This window comes from Lissotriton vulgaris, chromosome 3_1 (genome assembly GCF_964263255.1).
Source record: "Lissotriton vulgaris chromosome 3_1, aLisVul1.2, whole genome shotgun sequence".
NCBI classification, from domain to species: Eukaryota; Metazoa; Chordata; class Amphibia; order Caudata; family Salamandridae; genus Lissotriton; species Lissotriton vulgaris.
The window spans coordinates 544,815,879-544,842,205 of NC_141689.1; the positions used below are offsets into that span (position 1 = coordinate 544,815,879).

General features: G+C 43.5%; 1 protein-coding gene across 1 annotated transcript in view; it reads right to left on the minus strand.

Annotated features, from left to right (window-relative positions):
* BDP1 (BDP1 general transcription factor IIIB subunit) overlaps positions 1–26,327 on the minus strand; it is a 1,412,545-nt gene that overhangs the window by 197,338 nt on the left and 1,188,880 nt on the right. Inside the window, exon 36 of the mRNA XM_086960808.1 lies at positions 21,677–21,746. Coding sequence (XP_086816934.1) covers positions 21,677–21,746 — 70 coding nt within the window. The remainder of the gene's footprint in view (positions 1–21,676; positions 21,747–26,327) is intronic.

Sequence of the window (26,327 nt, forward strand, 5' to 3'; positions counted from 1 at the left end):
ACAGCCGCCGGCAATGCCGTTGGAACCAACTTCAGGTTCAATGCTGGGGAAAGTCACGTTGGTACGACTGGCATCGAACCGGATCTGAGATCAGACCCCTGATGCCTCACCGGCACCGTGGCCGAAGCCATTTATGACAAACTTGATTGGGCTAGTATCAGGAGAGTGTAGGGAATTCCTACACAAAATCCTGTGGGTGCTCCTACAGAGGATGAAATCCTCAGTGTTCAAAGTTTCTTAAACAAAGAGTTCAACAAACAATAAGTTTCCATCTGGGTATTTTTATAATCCAAAGTTCATATATTGTATTCCATATAGACTTTGTTAATGTTCAGCAGACATTGTATTCGTTATTCACCATCAAAACAATTTGTGAAGCCAAAATCCCAATGCATTTCGGGACAGGGGTCCCTTCGTCAGGGGAATAACGTGACTCTGTAAGAGAAGCCAAACACTGTATAAGGGAGTGGACATTTCTGTAAAAACGTAAAGAAAATATAGAAAAGAGGAAAACCGATGGCATCAAAACCTCACCATGTAGCATATGATAATAATAAGAAAAACCTTCAATCCCTGAACGTGCTGTGGACAGAGTCGGAAATAATCGGGTGGCAGGAATTACACCGCTAGCAGCAAGTGACCAAGAATAGTAAGAAACCGGGAATGTCAAAATTGTGGTGCGAGTACACTATTACTCTCTCGGAAAAAAAAGTGCTTCATGTGTTTTTACACCAGTTAACAATTGACAAAATACGGGTTCAAAAGAAGTGTAAATGAAAAGAAAATGCAGTGCACAAAGAGGTTAAACCACACGAATTTCCCAAACTTGGAGCTTATGATGCCAGTATACTGTTACTCTCTCGGAAAAAAGTGCTCCATGCGTTTTTACACCAGTTAACAATTGACAAAATACGGGTTCAAAAGGAGTGTAAATGAAAAGAAAATACTGTGCACAAAGAAGTTAAACCACACGAGTTTCCCAAACGTGGAGCTTACCGAAATTTTCAGAGTTTTAAGTTCCGAGACCACAAACGAGCGGGACGACTTCCGTAAGTGAGAAGGTAGTATGTTTATGAAAGACGGACCAAGCGTGCATATAGGTGAGTGACCTAGAAAGGGGACTACAAGCCCGGTTACCAAAAGAAACGAAGTGCACCAGAAAATCGTGGTAATCTATTCCATGATAACAATGAGTCAATGCAGACAAAATAAACAAATGTATAATAATGGCAACAAATTAAATCAATAATAGGAATTTAGCATTTAAACACAGATAGTCATGAACATCAGGCGTGTCAGCCATCTTAGATAGGGAAAAAGAAAACGAAAGAAATACTGCCAAAGTGGATGGAAGTTAGAGGGAAAGTAAACAGAATAATAGATAGTGAGTGAAAAACAAAACTTTAACCTGCAAGTGAGAAAAGAAAAAGGAATATGAAAAGTATAAGAAAAGGGGAATATAAACAATGAAATTTAGTATTGGAATGTGGGAAAATCAGTTACGTTTTAAGAATAAGCAGACATGTTTTAGAGAAAACAACTAAATTCAATTCGATCATTGAGTCCTTTAGGGTGGCATGATTCCAACAACTTGATCCAAAATAATTCACGCTGCAAGAGTTTTTTCCGGCTGTCAACGCCAGGTCTCAAAGGGACAACCTCTAGAACAAGGAATCTCAGCTGGCTTATGTTGTGTTGGGATGAGATGAAATGTGCAGCTAAAGGAGATTTTTGATTCTTATTCCTGATCGTACTCTTATGTTCAGTTAATCGGACTTTGAGTTTCCTTTCGGTCTTGCCGACGTAAGGTAGGCCACAGGGGCACTTCAAAAGATACACCAAATTCGTAGAGTCACATGTGGCATTAGTTCTTAATTTGATTTGTTTCCCAGACCGTGGATGGTTGATAGAATTTTCCCTGATTATATTGTTGCAGTGACTGCAGTTGTGGCAGGGTTTAGTTCCGGAAAAACGCAATCTGATGACTTGGGGTTGAATTCCAGCATGTTTTTAAGGTTCTTGGCTCTTTGGTAAGCGAACAATGGAGGACAGTTAAAGATTCCTTGAAAATCCAGTTCAAGTTGTATCATCTGCCAATTACTGAGAATGATATTTTTTATCACAAGACTTCTAGAAGAATATTTGGACACAAATACAGGTCTAAATGGTTTGTTCGTTCTCGCGTTTGGGACCAAAAGATCTTTTCTGTCTTTCAAAGCAATTCGATCAAATCTTTCGCCAATCTTCATAGTTGAACGTGCGCACAGGTCGCTGGCACCCAACCCTTAGACCAATCGTGGCTCGGGTTTTGAACTACAGAGTCTGGGACAACATACTGCAGATGGCGCGAGAGAAAAAACAAATCACATACCAAGAGAATCATCTGGAATTTTACCCGATTACACTATGGCAGTACAACAGGCTTGTAAAGAGTTTGCCACTGTCAAGGCGAAATTGAGGAATATGCAGGTAGAATATGCCGTTGTATCCGGCACACTTGAAGATCGTCTGGAAGGGTAAACTGACCATTCTTTCCACTCCCACAGCAGCTCATGATTTCCTCAAGAAGATTGCTGGTAAACACAAAGACAAACAACGTGCTACCCAACAACAAGACTCTGACTGATCAGAGGTGCGACATGGACCACGGAGGCCCCGTGGGTGTTGCCATGCTGGGTGAGCTATTGTATCTTTTCGGCGGCAGCTGCACTCTATGAACCGCACTGGCCGCAAACCTAAGGTCCTATGGTTGGTAAGTGTGTAAAATTGCGGTACTGCATAATGCTGTGATACAGGGAATTCCGAGCAAGACTACAGACTTGTGCTCGAGTGTCATGCATGTGACTGGATGCTTTGCAGGGGATACGTTGACACCCCGTAGAACTTGCCAGAATAACTTTTGGGCTTCATAAACACTAACTGTTTTGCATGGACACTTTTCCCGATCGATGCTGCATAGACTCGCTCAGAGTCGATGAATATTGCTGTAATGTTTGTAGCAGAACAATTGAGCGATCATGTACTCCAAGGTCTCGAGCCACTGATGGTTCTAGTCAGAGTGACTGTTCTTAGTTCACATGTGGATATTACACATTCTGTACATGTTTGCATGACGGATTGGTTGCTCTGTTGATACTTACACCATGGATGATGCTACTGTTCTTAATTGTAATGTTTAGGAAGATACGTTCCACATATGCTCTTATGGTCTGTCCACATCCATTAGGTTGGATGATGTAGTGTGCCCTAGGCGGACCTTCATGTGAGAGTTCCCCATAATGCTACTGATGTTGAACACAGTGCACATTGGGGTATGGCTTTGGCAAAATTGGGTTGCTGAAGTGGGAGGTTAGTGGGGGTGGGGGTTAGTTAATTTCATGGGACCGGACCACTTGAGACGCATTGCTGAAATCCAATGGATGTACACTAACGAACTTGGGACTCTGCCTCCTAGGCTTAATCCCCGGGACCCCAAACGAAAGGTGAGCCGACGGTTTTTAATACTGGGCCTGGTTACGGCCCAACGCCGTATTGCAATCCACTGGTTGTCCCCTCAGGGTCCAATGCTGGCTAAATGGAAGGCGGATCTGAGAGAATGGGAGCTGGCGGAGGAAGAGCACATAAGGCGCACGAGGAGGGATGGGAAGCTACCTGAGGTCCTCCAGGCTTGGGGGGCGATGTTTCAGGAGCTGGTGGCACTGGATACCCCCTTGACACTCACTAACTCAGAACTGGTAGACTCAGGACTAGAAGAGGAGCAGCCCCAGGACGATGCGTCGCGTGCTGGCTCATTATGAGGTGCACTTGGCAGAGACCCTATGTTTAGTGTTGTGGAATCACTTTTTGACCATACAGGAAGAAACCTGACCGCATGGAAAAGGGGGGGTATGGGCTCGGCAGCGGGGAGGTGGGTACGGTTGGGGAGTACGGGGGGTGGAGGTGAGGGGTGGGGGGTGAAAGGGTGGTGGGAGTTTTGATGGAGTTTTATCTGTGATGAGAGACATGTAACTACACAGTAGCTGCACAAGGGGCAGTCGGGGCCCGCAAGGTCCTCGTTCTTGGAATGCTGTTGACCGATTGCTAGCATGGTTAAGAGGATCTTTCTGTAACTAGAGCAATTATACTGGAATTTTGTACCTTGTTGGATTTACTGTATTGGAGATGCATAACGTCAAATTTAATAACTGAGGTTTAAAAGAAAAGAAAAATAGGGTGGAATGCTAACTGCATGGCCCACACATCTGATTTCTTATGTACATTTCTGTCCCTACGAGGTCATTATAACTGTTACCACTGCTGATTCCAGTTACAATGACAATAGTTTAAACGCGGCCGGCCCGAAGTGGTTATAGGCGGCTTGCTGTGTTAATATGCATTTCGTTATAAGTTATAATTTGATGCCTGATGATTACTGCAAAGCGCTGCCGGCCATGTTATGGTTGTATGCACTAAGCTGTGTCTATGCTCCCAATTACCAATAAAGGTTTTTGAAAACTTAACAACAAAAAAAAAAAAACGAACTAGGGGCTTTGCCCCATTGAGACGTGTTGGGTCAAGAGAGGGGAGGGAAGTGTTCATTATGTCTTCAAAAGATGCCTACTCAATTACGGTTGATGGCTAAACCACATAGCGCAACAGGCAGGGTGCATTTGAATTTGATAACATGGAACATACGTGGGTTCGCGCATCCCAAGAAGGTTCGGCAGGTATTTGCCTGTTTTGATAGATGGCAGATAGACATTGCGCTATTACAGGAAACTCACATTGATCCTGCTGCACAGTGTAACATAGGCAAACTATGGGCCGAAGCTGTCTACCACTCCATGTACTCTTCATACTCACGGGGGGGTCACGATTTTGGTCAAGAAAGGCGTTAACTTCACTAAAGAAAGTTTGGTGGTGGATGATAGGTGTAGGTACCTCATTGTCACAGGGAAACTCAGAGGGCAGAGGGTTACCATTATAAATACATATGGGCCCAATATCGATGCACCGGATTTCTTCCATGAGGTGTGGCAGCATTTGCATGATGTACATGATAGCACATTGATTTGGGGGGGATCTGAACCTTACGTTGAATTATACCTTAGACAGGTCAGGACCAACGGTGGAGCCACATAGACGAGCAAGAACTAAATTGTGGGACATCATGACTGATATGAATTTGCATGACGTATGGAGGGTGAAACACCCGGCCTCTAGAGAGGCAACGCACTCCTCAGCTGCATTCAGCAGCTGGGCCCGTATTGATTATTGGCTGGGTTCGAATAACATATTGCTCTGGGCCGAGACGATAAAACACATGCCTAAGACTCTCTCAGATCATAATCCTATATTATTGTCTATTCAAGTTCCACACTATACACCACCCAAATATAGTTGGAGGTTCAACGCCAGAGCCCTTACTGACTCGGTATATGTAGACACCATCGCCAAAGCAATCACTGACTACTTTCACCTTAATGCTCCATCCACACCAGATTCAGGTCTTCTATGGGAGGCCTTTAAGGCTACCTTGAGAGTAGTGTGCATTAGCACAACCGCTGGGATACTCAAGGATATTCGCAGGCAGTTGACACGATGTGAATTGAAGCTGAAGACACTCGAAAGACAATATGAGCGAACACTAGACCAGAACATCTTGGGGGAACTGCAACAGGTTTTAACAGAATACCAGACTTTTGCTGACGAAGAGCTGAAATATATTAACAAACGTCCCAAGGCTCGAGCTTTCGGAGAAGGGGGCAGGGCGGGAAAAATGTTGGCAACTAAAATCTGCGAGGGTCGTAAAACTCAAACGGTGCTACAAATATGAAATGAGGATGGTAGTATAAGCGCTGACACAGTATACTGAATGGGTTTGTTAATTCATATGGCGCACTTTACAAGTCCCACCCCACAGCGTCATCAGAGGAGGTCTTGGAATATTTAGAAGACGTAGCCATAGCATGGCTCTTAGACACGCAGAGGGCGTATCTTGCACAACCTATAACGGTGGAAGAAGTAACGGACATTATAAAATCATTACCCAATGGAAAGGCCCCAGGCCCAGATGGGTTTACGGGGACGTTCTATAAAACATATGCTGACCTCATTGCCCCACACTTGGTCGAGATGTATGGCGACGCTTTTGAGAAATCAGAATTGCCGCCGACCTTAAGGGAAGCTATGGTGATAGCCCTACTGAAGCCTACTAAGGACCCGGAACTTTGTGATTCGTACAGACCTTTGTCTTTAATTAACGTTGATTCTAAAATTTTTGCTAAGTTATTGGCGTGTAGGCTGCAGCCCCTTATACCATATCTGGTTCTCCCGGAACAGTCGGGTTTCATATCGACTAGAGCTACCACACACAATACTCGGACGCTCTTTGCACTCTCCCACTATTTGATACCCAATACCAAGGCAGAAGCGTCATGCTTGATGCCGCTAAGGCTTTTGATTCCATTGAATGGCCTTACTTACTCACGGTACTTCGACGGATGGGGTTTCCGCCTATATTCGTACAGTGGGTACGATTGCTATACACACATCCCACAGCAAAAATCCAGATTAACGGGTATGTATCTGACCCGATAAAGAACGTGGGACGAGACAAGGGTGTCCTTTGTTCCCTTTACTATTTGCCCTCGCCCTTGAACTGCTAGCATGCAAAGTTCGTCAAAATCACAACCACTCAGCCCTGCAATTCCCAAATCGACCACTGCATATATCGCTATATGCGGATGATATGCTACTCTACGTGCGAGACCCCGAACAAAACTTAGATCCACTCCTTCGTGAATACATCAAATTTGGACGACACTCATGGCTCCAGATTAACTGGTCAAAATCCTCCATCTTCCCACAGACGGACTCCACTGTAGGAGAGTAGGGTCTGCAATCCTATCGTCACCCCAGATGTTTGCTTTTTGCTTCACTGGTTTACGACTTTTGCTGGCTGTGGGCCTGCTAATCAGACCCACAGCCTAGCTGTTCTCTCTCTAAATTGACATCCATGTACTTTAGGCGCATTTACCAATTGGTATTGGGTCACTCTTTTAAGTCCTTGTACAGTGTACCATAGGTACCCAGGGCATAAGTGAACACAAGGCCTACCAGGGGCTGCAGCATGTATTATGCCACCCCTAGCTGGCCATCCAAATCTGACACAACTGGCTGATCAATCAGCTGGGGTAAGGTGGTGTAATCACCCTTTGCTTTAGATATAGTATACCTATATCTAAACCTAGAATGGACTCATATCCTCCTATAAGTCACTCCTATGGCAGGCCTTAACAATCCTGGAGGCAGAGTGCTTGGAATTATGTGAGATAGTGCTCTGGCATGAGCTGAGCCTGTCTGCAGCTTTCGGAACCAAGTCCTTTCGCTGTTTCCATGAGAACGCTATACCATATACTCTTAAGTGCATTATAATCCTCGCGGTTATTGCTAACTTTGGCATAGCATTATCAAAACATGTCGAGTAAGGTGTCATACGAATTGGAATACTACCACCTCGCCAATTCTGGCGACGGGGGTAGCATTCCACCCTTCTAGAGGGACACAACATGTATGTAACTGTGAACCCTGGTTAAAGTTAACTCGAGCCTCAGCATCACAAAATGGAAGCTGCCACCACAGACACAAGTCTGACCTCCTGCTGCTGGGAGTCCTTCCAGCGAGGGAGGCCTGGACAAAGGGTTTCCTGCCTTGGGAGGTGCTAGCACCACCCCAGACAGGATTTTGTGTATTAGGTAGGACAGGCCTGAAAGGAAGGAGACATGCCTGGGGCACACAAGGTGCCCTGTGCATACAACGGTTCGTTCAAAACAGTTGCTGGGGCACTCCAGCCCCAGCTCTGGCGCGAAATCGGCCCCACCCATAGGAGGGACCTAGTGATAGTACAGCCCCCTTTAGGAGAATAAAGGTAGGAGCTGGTCCCATTCCAAATTAGATTATCCTGAATTGAATCTACAGGAAGAAACTCTGGTCTTCGATGTTCTGCTCCACAGAAGACTGAAGAAATCTCCCTTGTGGCTAAGGAGTGACCACCCTGCACAAGCAGGCACCATCAAGCGTTCCAGCGGTTCACTTTGTCGTCTTCCCGAGTGGATCAAGACTTCAGAGCCCGACGAGACCCAGACTTCCAGACCTCTCCGACCTCAACCTACATCTGCAGCACAGCTGAGATCCGTGGGTGCGACGAGACACGTGGGACCGGCCATGTTGAAGAAACTGCACTTTGCTTCCTGCACGACTTCTGAGGTATCCTCGACGAAGTGCTTTGGTGATTGAGAAGCCCCAGCCCCGAGCAGCACCTGCACAGAAGATCAGCGCTCCAGCATCCACGAGATCTGCGTGGGGCCCTTTTGCTTGATTGCTGCTCGACGCGTTGTCTGGTCACTTGCCGGCTGGCTAGTGGCCTCCTAGACGACGATCCAAGACATAAACACTGCTGGTCTGGTTGCTCTAGACTGGCCCTTGCTTCCTTCCAAAAGAGAAGTACCGCGGACCCTCCTGGTCCGCACCAGACGCCTTTTCCACTCACCGCGTGGGTTGCCTTTGCCAAGGCATGTTGACGCCGAATCCGGAACCAACACCGCCGACAGCGAGAGCCTGCGTGGGACAGCTCTTGCCACCATCCTGGTCGTCGAAGACACCTCCTGGTCCACGTGGCTGCAGAGTCAAGCGTCCACTCTTCACCTGATCGCGACGACAGCATCTGGTTCCTTCCTGGTTCCCCTCCAGTCACTGGCTAGTGACTTTGAACATTGTCCCCTCTGTTTTCAGGTCTTCAGCTTCCTTGATCTACCCTTGGATCACACCGGACATCTTCCTCCTGGCCGCCTGCAGCATCTTTTCTTCCAGGCTCCAGAGACTTAAACGCAGAAACCCGACACAACTTTGCACCTATGCACCCGCAGCCCGTGGGTGAGGTAACAAGAGTATTTCGGTGCTCAAGGGTAGATTGACTCTCCTAGTGTCCAGATTCACAGTCGTTTTAGTCCTAACTAGTCAGGATTGTCCGTACTCACCTTTTTCGTAAACTGTACTGTCCATTGACTTGGTTACGCATCTCGCGTGTGAGTTCACACTCTGCACACGCGTTCCGTGGGCCTCCTATTACTTACCTAAAGTTAGGATAGTGTAGTCCCAGCGATCCTACAGCCTCTGGACAGCTCCATTCCTTCTATCGACTTCCTTATACCACTTGTTTAGTATATGGTTTGTTGCACCCCTAGGGCAACATTGTAACTCGTGCAACTTAACGTATTTTTCTTAAGAGTCTTGTCATGCGCTTAGCCCTCTGACCTCATAAAGAGTCCAGAGGTGTATGTTAGTTAATACATATCTTGTTTATTTTCATAACTACCTGTGTGGTGTCCTTTCATTTGGTATTCAAGGGGTTATATGTGGTAAAACAGATGGCTTCACATGCCAAAAGAGTTTAGCTCAAGACTGCTTTGTCCACGCTACCATTAGGATAGCTGGTCTATAAGGTTGACTTACAACCAATCACCATAAGGGTTGTTTGGACTGATACAAGGTGATCACTAGAACTAGTGAGCATCATATATCAGGCCAACTTCTCACATCCACTTTGCCACACAATACTGAATTCCCCTCGAATGGCAGGAAGACCCGATTAGGTATTTAGGAATATGGTTTCACAGAGACCCTGAAGTTGTTATACGCACGAATTAGGGAAGAGTACTGTTATCTTTAGATGACAAAATTAGTCGTTGGATACAATTACCCCTCTCACTTGCAGATCGGATCGCTATTGTTAAGATGGTGATTCTCCCCAAGCACGTCTATCTTTTTAACAATATTCCGATACCACCCCCAACAGAGGTATTTAAACGTATTACAGCGACAGTCTTACGGCTGATATGGGCAGGCAAGCAGGCACGTGTAGAACTACGCACATTAACATTGCCGTACTCCAAAGAGGGACTGTGTGTACCTGACTTTCTTCTCTATTATCTTTGTGCTCAGGCGCAATATGCCACATACTGGTTTCATCCAATCCCATACTTCACACACACAGCAGTCGAGGAAGGAGACGCCTTACCCATTCCCTTATCATCTATCATAACACATGCTCGTCCTCCTCTCCACGCCAAAGACATTAACACCATTGACACCACTAATAAGGCATGGAAAAAACTGGGTCAACTGGCAGATAAATTGCCCTTATATGCGCCAGCATTGCCCTTAAGTCACCACCCCGAGATTTCTGTCACAAATGAAGAGGTGGGTATGAACTTGTTACGCCAAGTGGGGATAGACACCATGGGTGACTTCCATTGCAATGGGGTGTTCAGAAAGGCACAGGATCTGTCGTATATAACAAACCAAACATTACTATTCCAATTCACCTACCATAGGCTTCAGGGGCAGTTAAGAAGGTCTAACCCAGTTTCCCTGATGATCCACCTCAGTTAGATACCCTACAACTAATTGTTTCATCTCCAAACACTACACATTTAGTATCCAGGCTATACGTGACTGCACAGAACGCAATGAGGACACCGACCGATAGGGCCCGTGAGAGGTGGAATGTAATCCTAGATGACCCTCTTCCGGAGGAAGAATGGCAAATTGCGTGCACATTAACCCAAATGCTGACCCCCTAACGGCAACCTCCGAATTCTGCACTTTAAATATCTGCATCAAACATATTACACACCTGTGAGATATGGCCTTCGCACTAAAGCGAGCTGTAAACTCTGTGGAGCTGATATGGCGGATTTTATCCACCTTGCGTGGGGATGTCTGAAAATAAAAGCTTATTGGGTGGAGATCACATCGCTGCTGTCAGAAATGGTAGATGCGGATAATTCCTGCACTATGCGCACTTGTTTGCTGGGTATAATGGGTAATTTCCGAGCTACAAAACGTAAATTCTGTATGGTCGCCCTGCTGTTAGCCAAAAGGAGAATTTTCCTGTGCTGGGAGAGCAAACTAACGCCCACTAGCACGCACTGGCTTTGTGACATGGCCTATTGCCGTGATACATTGCACACATATGAAGAGGAGTTACCTGCACGATCCCGCCCTAAATATTATTGGCAATATCTCACAAGTTACTTGAGTGCACATTCTACCGATTAACATCATCAATGAATGTTCTACCCTCCGAATAATTGTTGGGTCTTGAAATGTACGAGTCTCTAATGTATTATGTTTCACATACTGGATTGACGAATGCAGTAGTGGTATGGTCCGAATGATTTTCTGTGTTTATTTGTATGAAAATGCAATTAAAAGAATTACAAAAAAAAGATGATACTTGTTTTTAAGCCACCTCTGGGAGTAGACATCATTCGTGATCAGCAAGATGTCACCTACTGTGTTTGTCAACACTGAGGTTACAGGAACCTGCTAGGTGACTGGCCATCTGGGATTACCTGTGTAGATCTAGCCACAACAGTGTGAAAAGAGAGAATGGGTTTGGATTGAAGGACAGGAAGATTTGGCGCTCAAGCGTGTATGATCACGGAGTATGTCTATTGATATAGCAGTTACGCGGTGCAAACAGGTCAGGGGAAAACAAACCCAGTCAGCAAACAACCCCTGCACTGGTATAGGGGGGCCTAAACCAAACAGAAAAGAGCCAAGTCCTGTGCACACGCTTGTATAGTAATCGGTCCTGTTGTCAGGACCCAATAATTAGAAACAAAGTTCATAAGAACGAATGAAGGTCAAACACCAGGTTTTCGCATGTAGAGAAGATTTATAAGTCAATCTTGATCAGTACATATGACATTAGCCAGCCGACACGTGTTTCGTCACACCGTGAAGGAGATGTAACTCATCAGGCGCAGTGGCGGTTCACTCGTCACAGCCGGCCGCGTGAAAAAAACGTTTTGGAAATATTCATGCCCTGCTGGATGTGTAGGAACATGGGCGGAGAATCCGGACGGGTGCGTCCCAGATTCAGAGCAGAGACCTGAAATCAAAAGAAGGACCGCGCAGGTCAGTGCGGGCAGTGACACATTGTGGCTCCAGGTAGCGAAAACCTGGTGTTTGACCTTCATTCATTCTTATGAACTTTGTTTCTAATTGTTGGGTTCTGACAACAGGACTGAATACTATACACGTGTGTGCACAGGACTTGGCTCTAGATCTAGCCACAGCCTAGTAAAAAAAAACACAGGACTCCACCCGCCCTGCCTGTTGCAACATAGAGGCTGCGTTGTCCATGAGGCTCTGGACTGACTTGCCCCTGACAGAAGGCAGAAAGGCATTAAGCAATAGGCGTATGACACCCAGATGGAGAATGTTGATACAGTGATGCTGATCCTCCGAAGACCTCTTACTTCTACATCATTCAGGTGACCTCCAAAGCCCAAATAAGTTGTTTCCAATTGCTATCATGAGCTCTTGATGGAGTAAGAAGACTACTCTGCCTGATGGCAGCTTGCTATTAGTAACAGAGCATTGAATGGCTGGCTTGGACTGCCACTTAAAATACACAGATGTTGTTTAAGAGGCATCCTCCACTGCTTAGCCCAAAGAATGAGGTTTCTGGTGTAGAATCCTTATCTTGAGAATCTCTCTGTGTGCCAGACTGGATCTGGAAACTCTTGCAATAGCTCCTGTGTGCTGACTAGCACACTATCAGCCTCAGAAACAACTCCACCTTGCCACCACATATTGGCTTCACCCAGCTTGCTGACGTCAATTGCCTTGTATTTTTCCATGCCCTCAGACATGGAGTGGCACACAGAATTGAGTTTGTATTTAAAATGTGCAAACATTAATTTGGAATCTTACTACTGTAGAAATTCCACTGAACTGAATAGGGAGGCAGGGGGACAGTGAGCAATCTGTGGTTAGACTTTCCACCAAAATGAGGGTCCCTGCAAGTAACTTTTTCTTTTGATAGATACATCTACCTGCAGATTCCTCATTGTGCGAAGCAGTTGCAAAGCAATGCCCCCTCCAAGGAGGTGGTTTTAAGGAGTGGACTTGCACCAGGAAGTTTGTGATGACAAAGCAAGTAAAAATTACTCTCCTTGCAGACTTGAGATTCGATGCAGTAGTACCGGAAAAGTATAGACAGATGCCCATGTGGCAGATGGCCAGGATAGGAACACCCTAAGTCAATGCTGCAGTGACAGCTTTTGCCCTGGTGCAATGAGGTATTAGGCCATCAGGAGGATCCTTTTTGGTCAAGGCATAACATAGTTTGATGCAGAGGACAATCCATTTTTATAGGATTCTGGACGGTCTATCCTTTTTTTGCAATGGAGAAACCAACAAACAATTGACCGTCAATTTGGTACTCCTTAATTTCATCCATATAGAAAATAAGGAAGAACACACCACAGGTCAAACGATACAAGCAATCCTCACTTTATTATGCATTATGTGCCTTAAGGTCAATCTATTGTACTAGCTCATGAGACACCTCAATGCCACTAGACTCCAAATACTGTTTCTCAAGATATAATACTCCGGCCTCTAAGTCAACTGTCCCTTTCGGAGCCTTTGTCTTAAGGTTTAAGATATGCCATGGTGTTCCATCTAAAAATGTATCCAGGCAATTAAATGAGCCAACATTATTTGCCAATCAGTGACCCACCAGGCATTCAGGTGCTACATCTGTGTAAGGCCTTCCCACATCACCTATACATAGCTCAAGTTGGGAGTGGTCTGAGAGGCCCCACATGCCACCATTTGCATCGCCAAAACTAAATGAAGTTAGGAAATAGAAAAAAAAATGAATTGAAATGTGAGAAAGACTGATGTACAACAGAACACAACACTCTATTGGTCGGTTGTTTGCCAAGTGCACCTGACGTCACTCAGCTCCAATGAAGAAGGGTATGACCATCCGTTGGTACTCTATGCCTGTAGTGGGTTTTTTTGGTACTTTTTTTATTGACATTTGTTTTAACATATACCACTGCATAGTAATTTTACTCAACATACAGAACAAAACTACATTTCCCTAAGCTATCTGGTCACCGTATCATACAATCAGCTCAATGAGTGTCTGTTGAGATGCAGTGTCGGACATATGGCTTTACCGTGGGTTGCTTCCTTTCTTTAGGGACACATGCTCCAGGTGTATCAAAAACCTCACCATTCGAAAGTGTTCAATCTGCAGCAGGGAGTACTTCAGTATACTTCCGAGTCCAACCTTAGTTAATTTATATATGCTCCCTCTGGCTAAGATAATTGAATATCATGGGTTCACAGTAATCACCTGTGCTGATGACACTCAATTGCTGCAACCATGGCTACTTCTTTGAGGTCATGTTTGGAGGACGTTGCCGGACGGATGGAGCAAATCCATTTAAACCTGAATGCCGGGAAGACAGAGCTCTTGGTCCTGGGCAAACAACACAATATTTGGTCAACACCTTGGTGGCCTCAAACCCTCGGCCTAGTACCCAGCTCTGTACCCAAGGTTAAAAACCTGGGTATTTGGTTCGACCAGAAATTGGCCTTTGACAGCCAAATTATAACGTTGGCTTGGAAATGCTTTGGAGTCCTCAAGACCCTGAAAAAGATCCTGGATGTACACCCCAAAACAGGGAGGAAAACTGTGTCCAGGCCTTAAATATCTCAAACCTGGACTACTGCAATGTGTTAAATCTGGGGGTGTCAAATTCTCGGATTATGGGTCTTCAACGAGTGCAGAATGCGGCGGCTTGCCTGCTTCTCAATTTTCTAAAATGTGTGTCCATGGGATCCTCACTTGCTAAGTTACATTGGCACTCTATGAAGCAGAGGATCTCGTTTAAGGTGTTGTGCTAGTGTTATAAAGCTTGACAAACAGTAGCCCTCGGCACATCCAGCCTTTTATCAAACCCTATAATCCACTGAGGAATCTTAGATCCTTGAGGGCAAGTAGGATCTGTATCCCGAAAGTGAGAAGAGTGTGCCTTGGTGGCAGTTCTTTTAGCTTCCGAGCTTTGAAACTCGCTGCCTCTAACTGCTCGACAGGCCCTTCGGAACGCCTTTCTAGGAAGAGATTTAAAACTCGGCTGTTTAGGACAGAAATGATCTGTTATTTTGGAGAGTGCGTAACACTTGGGAGCCTGGATTGCAGCGCTGGGACACTTAGTCTTGAAGTAGCCATGACCCTTACAAGTTTCACTATTATTATTACGAGCTAGAGTGCAGGGTCCACATGTATTATGACTCCAACTCAATCAGTTTGGAAACATTTTCTATACACAATTGTATCAACTAGTCCCATGTAGCCAAGAGTTGTGACTATGTCTGTGTGGAATTGGGCTATTATCTTGAATCAGTTCAGAATTAACTTCTTCTCAATCGACTATAAGTCAATCTACGTCAATGTAGTTTCAAGGAGTTTATGCTTGCCTACTTTCGTGTGTGTTTCGGAAGGTCCATGTTAAATGGAAGGACGTCCAATGCGCAAATATTTTGGGGCAGTTTCGTCCCTACGAGATAAAAGTGGAAGGTCTAGCAAAGTGCCATCTGCATTTGCAGTATTTCTTTATTAAGTTACATTTTGCCTCTTCACTCACTTTGGTTGCTCAGTCACCATACTGTTAGTTCAGAGTGGCACATGTTACTCATTAAAAGTCCATGTTCAGCACAGTTCCCCCCTACAAGATTTATGTCAACAGCAACCACAAAACATCTACTTTGCCAATCAAGAACTTGAGTAGAATGTAATCATTCAGGAATGACCAAAGCAAACAACAAAGGTCCTTGTCTAGTTTATCCAGGTATGAATGCTGAACAGTAAAAAGAAGACTCTGTACATTAGTATCGCCACTCCTCTCAAACTTCTGGTGAATTCTGTGCACACTACTGTGGAAAAAACATGCCCAGTCCAACAGATGTTTCTTTTATAGCATCAAATCTTTGATAAGTCACTCCATTTTAAATTGCCATTAAATCATTGTACATATGATGTTATTACAGGTGAGCGGTAGTGCCCATGCATGTGAGTGTCAAGCAACAACATAGAAGGTGAAGCAGATGAGTCCAGGCACATACAAGTAAATATGTTAATATAACCTTAACAGAACTACCCATAAACAAGAAGTATCACTCTCACAAATCTGAACTTAACCTCTTAACCTATCACAATCGTGAATCGTTCACAACCCACCCTCTGCTCTAACCCAAAACAAAACAACTCTGACACCCTCTATGAGAGTTTAAATAAACACATATGGTTCTGTCAGAATTATTTATAAAACATTTAAACATTTGTGGAGGTCGTATTAATTCGATATTTCTATTGTTAAAATCAAATATATTAGATGTACATATGAAGACCACCACACTCAATGTTAGTTTTGTTCAATTCATTTAAACAATACTATCCTTGATATACCCAAAAACCATTTCACCCAATCAGGCTTTGCTAAGGTAATGGTGGTACATATCGTTATAGTGAAATGTGAATTTTTTTTACAGTTTTTGAATCAAGATTCCTGTGATTCGTCAAATAACTTGCCTATTATCCATTAACCAGCAATCAACTCTCTCCGGGGCAGTGACATAAAATGTATCCCGACCCGATGGTAAATAGTCCATGTTTTCTTTTTAGAGCATAGACCTTTCAACTGGTTAAGGCTGTGGAAATTAATGAATCAAATGGGGTCTTTCTCAGGCCCAACATACAAGGGCAAGCCTTCCTATACCAATGGTAACTTAAGCATTCCCCAAGAAGTGCCCTCACAACAATCACTACTCATCACCAACGTAGATCGTCACAGAAAAGGTAGGCTCTAAGTAGATGAACCTCCAATACTTTCAATGCGTCCGATCTAAATTGTCATCACAAGAAAGGGACCCCAAACTAGTTCCTCCAGCCGCAGAGGAATGAGTTTGGGGTCCTTGTCTCTGCGATCTGACCATTTAAATAGAATGCATTGGGAATATTGTAGATGTTGGTTCATCTACTGAAAGCCTACCAGTTCTGTGACTATCTAAACTGGTGACTAGTAATGATTGTTGCGAGGCCACCTGTTGGGGCAAGCTTAAGATACCCCTAATCTAGACTGGATTGCTCTTGTTTTTTGATATATCAACAATAGTACTGTTTAATTGAATTGATGAAAACTAACATTTTATTTACATTTTTGATTTTAACAATTGAGAGATCTGATTAATGCCATCTCCTCAAATGTTTACATGTTTCATAAATAATTCAGACAGAACTATTGGTATTTATATTGATTGTTTACTCAGGTTTTGAGGAACACAGGGTTTACCCATCAGTAAATACTATTACATTCTATGAGAGGGTGGCTTGAGTATATCTCCTAAAATAATGAAACAAAAAAAAGAAAGAGAAGATTCACATCATGTTAGTGTGGAACAATTGTAAGGTATCATCAGCTTAAGCAGGCGATAATGTCCTCTTCCACATCTGAACTGTGTTGTAACAAATTACAGCACAAGACACAGAGCAGAATGATCACACTATGGAATCTAAAGAACACACTGAAACCTAGGGTTCCTATGTGAGTTCAGGTTCTTCTGCAGGATGGGTTCCCAGGTCTGAATCATCAACGCCAAATTTACCATTAGTGGGCTCCAAGCTATCCACTTTCTTCACAAATGTCTTTGCGCACGAGCACCAATACCTTCCACCCTTAACCTCTTCGGATATTGCAGTCAGTGTATGTCCAAGGTTACACAGCATTTTATATTTAGACGGTCAAAGTATTACGTCTTTGCATTCGGTTACATGCTGCATCAGAAGATTTCAAAAATGTTATTTGAAGAGGAATTTCAGCTTCGCTGGATATAGTATCAAACAGTTTAGCTTCATAGCTTTAAGATGTTTTTCCACATCTTCAAATGGCTTCTCTTGTTTCTCGTAAATACTTGCATAGTCTGGGAAGATCATAATGAGCAACAATTTACAGGATAAGTGGTCTAATGAATGTTTAGCCTTTCGTGTATTGGCTCTGTATTTGCAGTTGAGGGGTTAGCAATGCGTGGTCTTGGTGGAGCCCGAGATGGAGCATTGCTGGTAGGGCCCAATGAAGCCCCTGTCTACAAAGCAGCTGGACATCAATCGTTTGTCTGGGGTAAGAAAGTCTGTAAGGAATGTTTTACCACCAGGATTGCAGACAGGTTCAGTTTGCTCTGTATGGCCCTACCATCGATGTGGCCATCTACCATTTGTTCCAGAGTCCTCAAGGATCATTCCAAATGCATGGCCCTATACTGAAGTACACAGAATATGCCGTCAAATGAATCGATTTGGCTCTCTAACACCATTATCCTACTGACTGTATTAAGGAGGTCTTGTCCAAATGGCATCTACATCTGTTTCTCCTATCTTTGCTCTCCAGGGAGGTTTAGATGTTGTCAATCGAGTATAGAATAGTTTCCAAAAATGGCCTAATCCAAATGGGCCACCAGCTGAACTCAGCCCCTCAGATGCATGTTTATTGGTAGGGATGAACTGCCTCAGTGAACATATCTCACTTGCTTTGATTTGACATTTAGCCTCCCCCCCAAAACCTCTCCTTGTGCTCCATCATAACACATTAGTGGAGGAGAACAGAGGGCAGCAAGTTTGAACTCTGTCCAGGTAGGTCCAGGCAATATCACCAGTGAATAAGTAGCACCATTTGAAAATTAAGAAGCACAGTAGAGGTCAGAGCAATACACCAGAGTTCTTGATCAGCTGAAAGTCACTATCAGAATACAGCAAGAATTTCAACTGCAAATCCCGTGGGGGCAGTGCAGTGCATTGCTGATGACGGGGATAAAACGAGGGGAGAAGGCACTTAAGTGTTGTCGCTGGTTGGGGGGATCCCAGCATGCACTCACAGAACACTTGCAGCCAGTCAGGGTCAGTCAATGCATGATGCATACATATCTCATTACTCAGTTCAATGACCACTACCCCCTCCAACTAGGTAGCCTATTTGGAGGGAGCAGAGTGAAGGCTCTGGACCACTCAGTCACACTGGTGTCAATCCAAGCAATAAAGTTCCCACAGCACTTCCGTATTCCACAGATGGTGCCATGTACAGCTCAGCAGTACAATCATCTACACCAAAAGGAAGGGAGAGGACCCATATGAAGCCAGTAAGTGGAATATTTCTACAGGTCACTCATATTGTGGGTCCATGTTACTTGAGACCATCTGATGTTGTAATGATTATTCAGTCTGGCAAAATTCTACAGATACATATTGATAGAGAATCTCCCTAGAAAGAGGGAAAAGTTGTAGAAGATAGGAGATCAAGGTAAAGGTTTTAAATAATAGTTGCTGTGGTTTTATAGGAATATTATATTATCCTGGTTTATGATCTATGGCCTTCCGAGTAGCTGTTTGGTAACCTTTTACCATCAGATAGGTATGCATTGTTAAAGCTAATTGTACAAATCCTCCTTTCTCCCTAAAAAAGCGACCATGACTTTTTTGATTTCCTTAAAAGAAATCATCATAATGAAGGCTTGGATATGCCAGTGATTAAGAAAATGTAAATACATGTGGGGCTGAAATAGTTGTCTAATTGAGATTTAATGAATTTCAGAGACGCTAATAATATAGCAAGTATAACATTTTCCACAATTTGGAGGATAATTACTAATGGTGCATCATCAGAGGCGGGAGCGATTTAAAATAAAAAACGACTACATGAGTAGGCCAGCTCCATGGAAGGGGCACACTAACATTTATAATGCAAAACTGTTGACTATGAGGTTGAAAGTAACGTATTTCAAATGAGTGGGTGCGTAGCTAATTGTTGGGGCCCAAAGGAGTTTAGATTCGATAATAAATTTTGAGTTTGAATGAGAATTCGGTTAAGACTATTGTAGCTTTATCACTTAAAAGTGAACACATGGAAAGGGGAGACCACTCGGTCCCCCCGAATGTATGGATGGGTGCCCCGATCCCCCGGGAAACCATTGTGGGCGGGGGGCGTGATCCGGCTGGTATGCCCGAAGCGGCGTAGCCGGAGCACGCCCCTCCCGCCCAGAAGAGGTTGGCCTAGACACCCGCCCGGAAGTCCGTGCACGGATGGGCGTACTTGAGGCGGGCCCCCGCCCTCCCGCAGATGGATAAATAGCGCGGGAATCCAATGAAGCTTCTTCTTGTTCCTGTGCTCTGAAGGCTGTACCACTCGTCGCTCGTGAGCCCTCAAGGGAACTAGCTGCACTTTTTTTGACCCACCCACCAGCCCCTTGTTGCAAATTTTGTGTACTAAAGTAATTTTCTCGATCATTATTTTGATGTAATAAAAAGGTACAGTCATTTTTTATATCATGAATGTATGCATATAATTGAATACTTGCTTGTAGGCCTTTTTTTCCTTTGTAGAAACGTAAAGGAATGGATTCATTAAAGATTGTTTTTTTTTGCTTTAGGACTTTTTTCCCTTTGTAGCAATGTCAAAGTCGGTGAATTGTCAAACTGTTACAGATTTAGGCATAATTTTCTTTCCTTAGTAGGTAAAACAACTGTCGTATTTATTTTTTTGGTCGGGCGGTAAGGTCATGATCGGTGAGCAGTGATTTCAAGGTCCCTAGGGGGGGCGCCACCCATTATGGATGGGAGCGCCTGGGGGGAGGCGGCCATTGGCCCCTCCCACGGGGGGCGGCACCCACTACGGATGGGTCGCCCAGGGGGAGACGGCCATAGGCCCCTCCCAGGGGGAGACGGCTATATGCCCCTCCCACGAATTTCCCGTGGGCCGGATATCCGCTCCGGTGGAAGAGAGTGTGGGGAAGGGGGGGTGGGGGGGAGTCCACGCTGTCCTTCTTACGGATACCTCGCATGGGAACTCGGACGACCTTAAGATGGCGTCGAGTGAAAGGGGGCCCCCACGACAGGGGAAGTTACAGTTGGCTGCGAGGGTAAAGTCCTCTGCGCATGCGCCACTCACACCGTGAGGGCGGGAAGTTGGTGATAGGGATCTGACACTGGTTAAGACCTTGCCGTTGGCCCTTAATGCTAGGTTGTAAATTTTTTTAAAATGTTTTCAGGATGCTAGACTCGGCTAGGAAACCTTTGTATTAGAGATTTGTTAAGGTTAGCCAAAAATCTGTCTTCATCAAAATGTAATTGAAGTTGAATTTGTACATGATTCATGAAACGTTTTAATTTAAAGTTTTAAATTTTGTTTCATATTTTAATAAATACGGCCGGGGGGGTCGTGAGGCCCCCCCGCCTCCCAAAAGTTTAAACCTGTGTCTGTCTCCTCCCATGGGGATTTTGGTGTTGGGCGGGCATCCCGGCCCATATAAATGTACTACTACAAAAAGGAAGTCTACAACAATCCTCCATTTCACATTTTGAGAAGTTAGAAGACGAATTCTACTTGTATTGAAGAAACGCAAGTATTTAATCATCACTCCATTGCAAGAGCAATAAACTTTTTTTTAAAGTGATTCTATAGTATTGTAGAATAGCTAATATTTTGCCAGGGCTGGAAAAGACTGGAAAGCATAGATTATGTAAAGCTGGTTGCCGCCTGTGGATAGTCATCTTCCATAAACATTTATAAAGGAATGCATGTGCTTGAAAAGCAAGGTAATTCAACCATGCCATTTTACATTTAATTCTTAAAACTTCGAAACAGAATAAATATTGCCTTGAGATACTTCAAAGTACAATGTTTACTACCAAATTTACAAAAGTCCCATCTCAAAAAGGCCTTTGGATGAAACTGTGGAATAAGATTTAGGAAAAGAGTATTCAATTATATAGTAAGAGTACCTGCAGGTTCAGTCGTGCCGGTAACTGAAATATTTTGACCCTGGCCTTTTACCAGCTGATTTTCTTCTTTCTATAGAAAAAAACAAGAATACAAATGCATTTAATTGCAAGAAAAACATTTTCTACAGTAGCTAAGGTAAACAAAATGGTATGCTCAATCTCCTTTGTAACATTAGTTAAAAATAAAAACAAAACAAATTAAAGAAATAAATTGTTTAGGAAAAGATTATTCAGAATTTAGGGTTCAAGCCCTATTAGCAGATTTCATGCAGAATTTCTTAAATTCTTACTCTTAACCGTTATCATGAACACTGTGTATTGTGGAAGGATTCAAACTGCTGGTGCTTAAGAATATTTGTTTTCTGGGGTTCCATCTGGCAGTAGCAAGAACTGAATCTCTTCCGAGGAGAAACCTCTGTATGCAAAAATGTGTTATTCAGGTTTCATGAGCTAAAGTGGAGAAGTGGTGGGAAGCTGTGCTGCACTCTACTTGTCTCTCACTGGTGCAGGAGGATGTTCTCCTTGCAAAAGAGATGAAAAATTCTGATAACCTTATTGGCAAGGCAAAGTTGAGTTATATGGGATGACTCAGCTTCCTGGGCTCTGACTGACCTTATGAAAGATCCTGAAATCAGAAGAGATGGAATAAAGGCATACAGGAAATTTGCATCCAGTTTACCTTCAAGTTGTCGTCTCGGGATTATATGGGTGTGATGCAACCAAACAGATTTTTGCCTTCACCCCATCAAGTTCCCCTTGTCCCTTACGCGGTACCCTAAACTTATGATTACTCTGAGCTAGTAAATCAAGCAGAGGTCACCGCACAATCCTGTGTGTGACATTGATGATGACAGACCAGTGTGGAGACTAGCTCAGGCTTGACAGAGACTCTGCAGGTAAATGTAGACACAAGAGACCTCTGCTTTGTTCTGAGAAGTTAAATACAACCACAATTCTTTTCTTTTGACATCTTTGAACAATCTCAGACCATGATAGTAAGTGAAGTAACACATTAGCACAGACGAGCAGAAAAATGTGAACAGATACCTAATACAAAATTCAACAAAAAGCCTGCCTTTATATTTTATGAATTTAAAACACCAAATTTGCTCTTTCTACACCTAAAGTCAGTAATAGTGAGTACAACATTTATGGAGTTAGTGTTGAGGGTTCACGTAACGGAACAAATCCTAACATGAGCAAATAAAACCCAGGAATTGTATATCTTTTTTCTCTCTAGAAATGTGAGAATTGTCCTTGTCATCTCAGTTACCAGCCATCAGGCCACATCTTAAAAAGCCATACTTGCATGAGGTGATGAGAAAAATGGCACACAGATTGAACACATGACTCGGCACAGATGCAGGTATTCACATTAAATTGCTAAATACAGGCAATGACAAAAATTAATGCAATTAACTGATATTCATATATTGAAAAGTTAACAATCATGAATCAAGGAAAATGTTCACAGCATGGATTCCTCATAATAGAGCAATACATAACCCCTTTGAGGGAAAAGGGACCACAGGCCATAAGTAATAAATGGAAATAACTGGTGATAATTCACTAAACATGACTGAGAAAGGAATAGACAGTTGGATGACTAAATCTCAAAGAAGGGGGTAAAGACTTCCTAAAAATGTTCTACTCATGTTTCAAGAGGAGAAGCCTTCTTAGACTATCCACTATGGTGCTGTTCATCCCTGCAAAGTCAAAGACTAACATGCACAAGTGATGATGTAACGTTCATTCCCAAAGAGCCACAGCCAGCTAACGACTTAAACAGAAGAGTGTGATGGTATTGCTCATGTAGATCATCCCTGTTTTTGAAGCACCCAATCAAACAAGCAGTGAGAACTGCCTTAATTTGTTTCAAGGTGTCCTAAGGCAAGTTTGGTGTCATCTAATTTCCAGTCACCCAACAAGTATGGGAATACAGTGCAAAGAAGCCTATAGCACCACCAACCATAGGCAGGTACCAAAGGCATACTTTGTGAAGCGTGGCACTGAATCTCATTGATATGGACAAGGATTCAATTCTTCTGATGAGGCCTGTACCATCAAGTTTTCTGGCACAGAGCGAGCCTATAGAAATAATGGATTTCTTGGAAACTTTCTGTGCTACTGCGCTTCTTATGTGCAGACGTTAATGAGTACACAACAAATTTCTTTAAAGGGGATGAGAGACTCCAATGATAGAAGCTATTCAGACAGGATCTCAGTAAATAGATCTAATATAGATTATATGTAGGAGATGCTTAGTTCCGAAACGTTTAAAAAAAAATGTATACTATTAGTGACGCAAACAAAATTTCCTGGGGGGTGGGTGGATACAGGAAGGAGTCAATTTCTCACGAAAACATTATTGTCCGACAAATGTTCCGGTACACTTTTATCAGCCATCTCAGAGATTATATTAGTATGTGCTGTGTTTTGACTAGCTCAAACTGATCCCGATGACCCTTTCCAGACACTGGCAGATTTACAAACAGGCACACCTAGGTATCCTGGAAAATCACCTCCAGCACTGTTGTCAGTGGAGTCAAAGTTAACTATGTAGTAAGGAAAGGGCTCCGACTCGGGTGCTGTCATAGATCGGCAAGATGTTAAGAGTACTGCAGCTGATCCAAAAGGTGTGCCAGATGTTACTAGCTTCTACTGTAAATAAATACAAGCTTTGCATCATGACAAGCCTGAAGACCTTGTTTTTTTTCTTCAGGGAAAAACATACTTGCAGGTGGTGAAATATCTGAAATGAGTCAGACATGCAATTTCCTTTGAATGTGGAAATCACCTGATTCTGGTGTACAATGGTAGAAGGAAGATAGTGTATGTTTGTTAAGTTTGTGATGCTGGTAGCACAGATGCTCTTCATTATGTGGAGAATGATACTGAAAGAAAGCACTGAGCAGCCTGAGAAACTATAGTATATCAAATTTATCCTCACTCACCTTGACTGCCATAATTTGCTGAAAAGTGCAAACTGTACCACAACTTGCCTCAAGCCTATTTTGACTCAGGTTGAAAAATCAAGAAAGCAATGATCCAACCAGTTTCAAAACCTGGGGTCTGTGGTGCATCATATATAAAACACATCCTGCACTGGAGGCAGCTTAACTGATCCATTTTATAGCTGGGCGTTGATACCGGTGAAGCAGTAGGGCCTCTAAGCTTCGAAAGGGTGGATTGCCCAAAAAATGCCTGGGCCAGTGTGTTGGCTGGAAATATTTCAAGAAGAGCAATTTGGAAGAAGCAGCATTAATCAGAAATGGGTTTTTTCCATTACTGTTTCGTTTTTGTTTTATTTTTGTTATTTTGCACCTAATGCATGTCTCCCGGGTGCGCACACTTTTTCTCAGAAATCGTGACATAGCCAAAGGGTGCTAGTGGGGAGTCATTGGCTGTGCGACTCCAAGAATGTTTTACCCCACTACTACTGAAGCTAGCGACAACAGGGTAATAGTTATTTAAAAGGTGCATCAACTCAATATAGCCTCACTGAACATTCAAGGTCTAAGCTCACTGACGAAAAAGAAGGCACTCCTAAAATGGCTCAACACTAAAGAAATAGATATAGCCATGATTCAGGAGAAACGTCTCCTCACGCCGGACATTAGAAGGCTCCATTCATATTCACACCCCCTCCAATTTTATGTGACTAGCCACACTAAAACTAAGGGAGTGGATCTCATGTTCAAACAAGGCCTACCTGCCAAACACAAGAAAGGTCCCAGGGGTAAGTTTATAGACCCTATCTGTTAAGCCCCCTGAACAGAATTGACACCAACCTAAAATTAACAGAGAGTCCAACATGAACAATGTACCTAAATATACAAGAAAAAGGGAGTAGTTTTAACTAGAACGAGTTCCCATCAGTCCACCATCGAGACCGCCCTTCATCATCTGGGATCTCTTATGTATATATAAATCACAATTAGGGGTAAAAAAACCTGTGCTGGCAGGTAAATACACCATGCACAGGAAAAACCCAGTGTTGATGCTGATGTGAAAAGAATAGCGTGTCTAGTGGTGAACTGAATAGCAGTGCTTAGAAAAAAGTGAGTTTGTGAAAAGAAAGAGAGAAGGCTCTAAAATTAGGTCGTGATCGGGGAAACAATTTTAATAAACACCCTCACACTCCTAAATCAATAGAAACAGTGCAAATTAGTGGTATGACAAATGTCCACTAAAAAAGATATAAGGTCGACATGTTTCTGCAGACAATTGAGGTCTAGAGATCCCCTGCTGCTTCCTCATGACCATTAGTGCTACTGCTGAATTAAATAACGTAAACCATATCACCTGAGAGTGTATGTGTAATCATCTTCTCATCCCACGTGATGGGAAGGAACAGCCCCACCTCACCTGGCACGAGCTCAGGTAGTGGATGCACCGCACTCTCCGTCGGTGCACCGGTCGTCCCTCTAAGCTCTATCGATAGCTCCCTACGATAGATAGATCGATAGATAAATCCACGTTAGGAGTTGCGGGGTTGTTGAACTTTGAACTTTCAATCACGCTGAGCAAAATTCTTGTTAATTATCGGTCATGAAGTTCTTGTAAATAAACATTTAACGGCTCCAGAGATCACATTGGGAGATGGTAGGGACGAGAGCTTTTTGAAGTAAAGGAGAGGGTGGTTGCTGTG